This window comes from Triticum aestivum, chromosome 2B (genome assembly GCF_018294505.1).
Source record: "Triticum aestivum cultivar Chinese Spring chromosome 2B, IWGSC CS RefSeq v2.1, whole genome shotgun sequence".
NCBI classification, from domain to species: Eukaryota; Viridiplantae; Streptophyta; class Magnoliopsida; order Poales; family Poaceae; genus Triticum; species Triticum aestivum.
The window spans coordinates 161,231,204-161,236,370 of NC_057798.1; the positions used below are offsets into that span (position 1 = coordinate 161,231,204).

The 5,167-nt window shown below is 45.0% G+C and overlaps 1 protein-coding gene across 1 annotated transcript; it reads right to left on the reverse strand.

The window, feature by feature from the left end:
- Window positions 1–431: 431 nt before the first annotated feature.
- Window positions 432–4,512, reverse strand: LOC123044078 (pectin acetylesterase 2). The gene is made up of 12 exons (XM_044466715.1): window positions 3,980–4,512; window positions 3,085–3,167; window positions 2,848–2,977; window positions 2,622–2,695; window positions 2,319–2,405; window positions 2,107–2,231; window positions 1,900–1,960; window positions 1,673–1,726; window positions 1,501–1,578; window positions 1,297–1,402; window positions 1,068–1,213; window positions 432–877 (listed from the first exon to the last, which is right to left on the reverse strand). Exons 1-12 carry the CDS (start codon window positions 4,155–4,157, stop codon window positions 758–760), a joined length of 1,242 nt encoding a protein of 413 aa, XP_044322650.1. The 5' UTR covers window positions 4,158–4,512; the 3' UTR covers window positions 432–757.
- Between the last annotated feature and the right edge of the window lie 655 nt (window positions 4,513–5,167).

Consider the following 5,167-nt stretch of genomic DNA (forward strand, 5'->3'; position numbering starts at 1 on the left):
TTAACAAAGTTGTCGTGAACAAAAATATCCAGGATGCCAAGATGACCTTGCTGTTGTGATTTGCACACTTTGTTCAGGCTATGAGTGTGGTGCCATTGCAGAGGCCGGGGGATATCCTCCTTTTTGAAGAAAAAAAACGAGTGTGGTGCCATTGTCTTCCATAGCATACTTTCTCCACAAAAAAATTCCCAAATATTTATTTAGTTGAGCTGTTACTCCAGTAGGGAGTGTCAAGGTGCACATGAAGAATACAGGCAGAGAACTGTAATAACCTCGAGCTCATTTTTTTAGGCTCAAGAGCATTGTATTACTACTTTTAAACAACATGGTTGCAGTCATGGTGAGTACAGTCCGGTTGCAGTTTTCAGCAGTTCATGGGCAGCCATATTGGCTCCCCCACGAACATGACTAGACTAGAAGGGAGTACACTCTGAACTAAGCACATTATTCATTCATATTATCACATTCAATACATGAATATGTAAGGTTATACACCAGTGTGGTCCAAATATTCAGATACATCGAGCGAATAACAATTGGCAAATGGAAAGAATCAACATGTGAAGCTAAAATAACGCAGAGGGCCTCGTAGCGTTTGCATGCGAGGCCCTGCCCTATCATATCTTATCTCAGGCGATGGACGCCGGGCAAGCCACCAACTTGCACCCATCTTCTATCTATACCCTCCTTTTTTCGGTTGTGCCCACTCACTGGGTTTTCAGCACTTCAGCTGCTGGTGTCAAAGGATATGATCATATTAGAGATGCCTCCCCTTGAACACAAGGTGATGGCATGTGCCGTCGCAAGGGTACGCGCAGTCGGTGTACTTGGCGTTGCCCCTCTCGAAGAACCAGTCACCGACCGCTTCAGCGATTCTCTGCACGTCGAAAAGCATGAGAGGAAATTTCATCAGGCTAACCACCAGCTGACTTGTCATGCAATTAAGAAGGAATAAATAGTCTGGCATGTTCATGTCAATCGTCCTTGTGTGCATCCAATGATCTCAAAACCAGCAGTGTTCTCCCTTCTACTGTCTAAAACAAACTTGCGTCTCATTGTGTGCATACCTTGTTGCCAAGACGAGGAGAGTTGCTCGAGTACCATGTATCCTGTCTCTCGCTCTGGCAATGAGCAAAACATGAGTTGATAAAAACCCCATTCTGCCCTGACCCTGAGAAACCCTTCACGGCGTTAAGCATTTCATTCCTAAAGCCTGCATTATACATAGGGAGATCAGCCAATCTACTCTTATGTTGAGGGTTAGAGCTCAGAAGATCTGACAAAGCAGTGAAGTACCATTTAAAAACTGAAGTTGATTGCTATTGCAAGAGGCGTAATTCTGCTTGCAACTTTGCCATAGACCCCGGGGATCAGCCGTTCTGGGAGCCAGACTTTCTTGAAGCTGGAAAAATACAAGAAAATTTGGTTCATTGAATAATTTATTAATTCCTCTCAGTTTCGTATCTCTTAAATCACAGGGTTAAGATGCATGATAAGCACCTGCCACACATCATAAGCAGTGTTCAAAATAAAAGTTGGAGTTTGAATGTTTGGCAACACGTTCTGCGGGAAAAAGCACTGTAGAGAGCAGCAGTTAGAAAAACCATTTCCAAAAATAAAATATGTTACATGTAGTATCTTGATAGATATTTCTGGATCCTTGTCTTCTTACTGAGGTTTTATCCATGTGAGAGGTACAGGACCGAGGCAAGCTTCTTCCAGAACCCTGTATTTTTTTGTGAATTTTAACAAGTAACATCAGCAAAATGAAGATATTGCTGTTGGCAATTGAATCATCTAACATAAATTAGAACCAGTACCACAGGTACAAAGAGCAATAGTAGCAAGAAAGAATTATCACAAAGCATTAAGAAAAATATTTTTGAGAGCGGCAAATACCTGCAATCTCACAATGCCATTGAATAGGTCTCTCATTTCTCGACGACCAGCAATATCGACACTGCAAACGGTAACAGAATTATATCACCTTAACATGTCGTTGAAGTGGGGTGGAAATAGAAGCGGCCTTCCTCACAGCAGCGAAGAAAGAAGGCACTAAATGTAACAAAGATAACATGAAAGCAAAGCTTCATTATGTTCACATACGAGTCAAGGAACATTCCAGCATCAGCGAGGCACTTGACTCTGGTATTTGATGGAAACATTCCACGGAACTCATCACAGTGAAGTATGGCAGAAGCACCCCCAGCAGAGCATCCAGAAAGAAGGGCCTGGTGGTATCAAGTTGCATCAGGTAAACATAAATGATTTGCCAAAAGCTAATTACAAAAATGGTTCAACTATGGAAGCACCAATACCTGACTAGCAGAATGCATTCCTTGGGCCATCAAGTCATCCATAGCAGCCTGCCAAATACGCTGACCTCGGAAATAAAGGCCTGAAGCCTGAAAAAAAATATTCAGAAATGGATCAAATTAGTTCAGTAAAAAAGCAGAAATACCATATACATTTATTTCTTTTAGTAGAATGGAGTATCTGTTATGTAGAAAAGGATTATAATGTGATTTAATAACCATTGTACATATTTATTGGGAATTGTTCAAATGAAAAAGAGTCCATCACTTGTGAAGTGAAAATGCAGAGCTATAATTTGAACTAACCGCGTCAGCCCCATCACCGGTGAAGGATCCACCATCACAATACCGAACCTTCACTCTGTTCCAGTTGTAGAAATCTAAGAGACAAGAAAACAGCATTACAATTCCTCAAACAGAAATAGCAACAGAGGCACAGAGTAATCAACAGCCATATTCTATTTTTGGACAAGAAAGTAGTACTACAACTACACATGACAAGTTCGGGATAGTTAATTGATTAGAATAATACCAGGATTTTCTTCAGGTCTGTTACTCATTATGCCTGTAAACTGGAGTTGCCTCTCCATGTGGTTTGATGACCCACGCCGACTACCCTTGCGGAACACGCAGCTTTTAACATCATTGCACCATCCTCCACCCTGGAATTCCATTTGGTATCACCATCAGCTAAGGCATTTACAATCCGTGGTGCGATTGAAACTTATCGCTCAGTCCACATATATGTGAGTCGTGGAGTATTACTCACCTCCAGATTGACAAGCCAATTGTTTGACCCTGATCCTGATCCCCTGTGTAGGTGGTAACCCGGTAAGCTTCCATCCAAGCATACTGTAATGATTGTCATCATGGAAGTAAGCATCAGTATTTAGCAGCAGCCTACCATGCTACAAGCATACTCAAAATCTGGTATAAATGGAAAGAATTACTCCTGAAGCAAAACATATTTCAAGAACTATATTGCTTCTAAAATCCAAAGCAGTTGCCAGTAACAAGAGCCTTATTTGATTAATTTGTACACAGACAGAATTCTCACAACACACATTTATAAATCAGCAGTTCAGCACGACCATACGAAAACTTCAAATCTTGAGCAATTTCTTGCTTCGTGTTTCTGTGGGGTGCCCAACTATTTAGGACCCTTGATATATTTAGCATGGTGACCAAGCAATCATGCACAGTTAACTTACACAATTCACAGCCAACAGTAGGCATTGAGCCCCCCACCCCCCAATTAGGTGAGGAGAATCCATCATGGGCACCACCAGCAAGGCAAGGCTAGATCCACATGCATATATTTATCTAGATCCGCACATGGCACATGCTACTTATACCAAACAATAGGAGTACAAGGATAAGACTGCATGATCACTTAATCAACAGAGCACCTAAGTTGATACTGAAGAGGAGTAGAACATGAGCTATCACAATCCCTCTACGGCAATAGCAATCAGATGAGAAAAATTGTTACTCTGACCGACCAGGGTCAACAACACAGCAGCGACCCGCATCACGCGCCTCATTGAGCAAATCTACGGCAAGCATGTGACATGGCAAATAAAAAACTAGTAACAAGAAAAATACTGCCGCTAGCACACAAAGGCAGAGGAACAATTCTGGGGGAGGAAGATTTAATTAGTTACCGGCTCCCTTGGCGGCCGCGGACTGGATGAGGGCGAGGGCGACGAAGGCGCCGTTGCTGCCGCTGCCGGAGTTGGCATTGGTGGAGTAGACCTGCGTGCCGTTGGACCACGGCTCGGAGCCGCGCGCCGCTCCCGCCAAGAACCCGAGGAGCACGGCAAGAAGAACCCAGGAACCCATGGCTCCCCTCCTCAAGCTCTCTCGCGCCTCGCCGGGGGAGGCGAGCGAGGCCTGGGGCTGGGAGAGGAATGGATCTGAAGAGGGAGAGGGAGAGGGAGAAGGGATCGCGGAAGTGGCCAAAGCGAGGAAGGAACTTATACGCGGAGCGGAGGCCGGGCGAGTGCGAGTGCAAGCGCAGCTGGCTGGCAATGGCTGCTGACAAAAGAAAGAAAGAAAGAAAGAAAGAAAAGGCAGCCAGCCGCTTCCGGAGATTCGGCGCTGCGATGCGATGTGCTAGTGTTACTAGCACTGTAGCTGGTTTAGTGTAAACGCGGAGGTGTTACTGGGCGCCGCGTTACGGTTGGGAGGCAAGCAAAGCATCTGGGATGCTGCCTGCGGGAGGAAGAAGAAAAAGGTGCGGGACTGTCACTGACTGACGGTGGAGCTCGGAAGGGGTGGTGAAAAGCTCGGCTCGGGTCAGGCAAACTGTGCCCTTGCTTTGGCTGGCTCGGTTGCAGGCAGCTCGGCTGTGTGCGGGACCGACGGCGGGCAGGCAGGCAGCTGGATTTTTGTTTATGGGAGGACACGCAAATTTAGGAGGGTCCGTTTGGGATGTTCCGCTAGTAAAATTACACATGGGCCTAGTACTGAACTCTTGAAGATGCAACACAACGTACAGAAATGAAAGCATGGCCTCTCTCGATGTATGTGGTACAAGTACAACTCCCTTTCTCTGGCGGAATGTTTGGTCTATCGCGGGGGGACTTTTTTCACCGAAAGTTTAGATGCTGGGCTCCCTCCACCGACATGTTCAATCTGTCCATTTCGGTGTTAATGCTGCTTCATTACTACTACTACCTGGTTGGTTGCAGTACTGGTTATTAGTTACTCCCTCCGGCTCACAATATAAAACGTTTTTGCAAGCCGTATATTATGGGACCGAGGGAGTACTTTGTTAGCGGCAACTATACATGCTTCCAGGCCGAAAAAACAATTTGTCAGCTTTCTTTTTAAGCACATCGTTTTGTCAG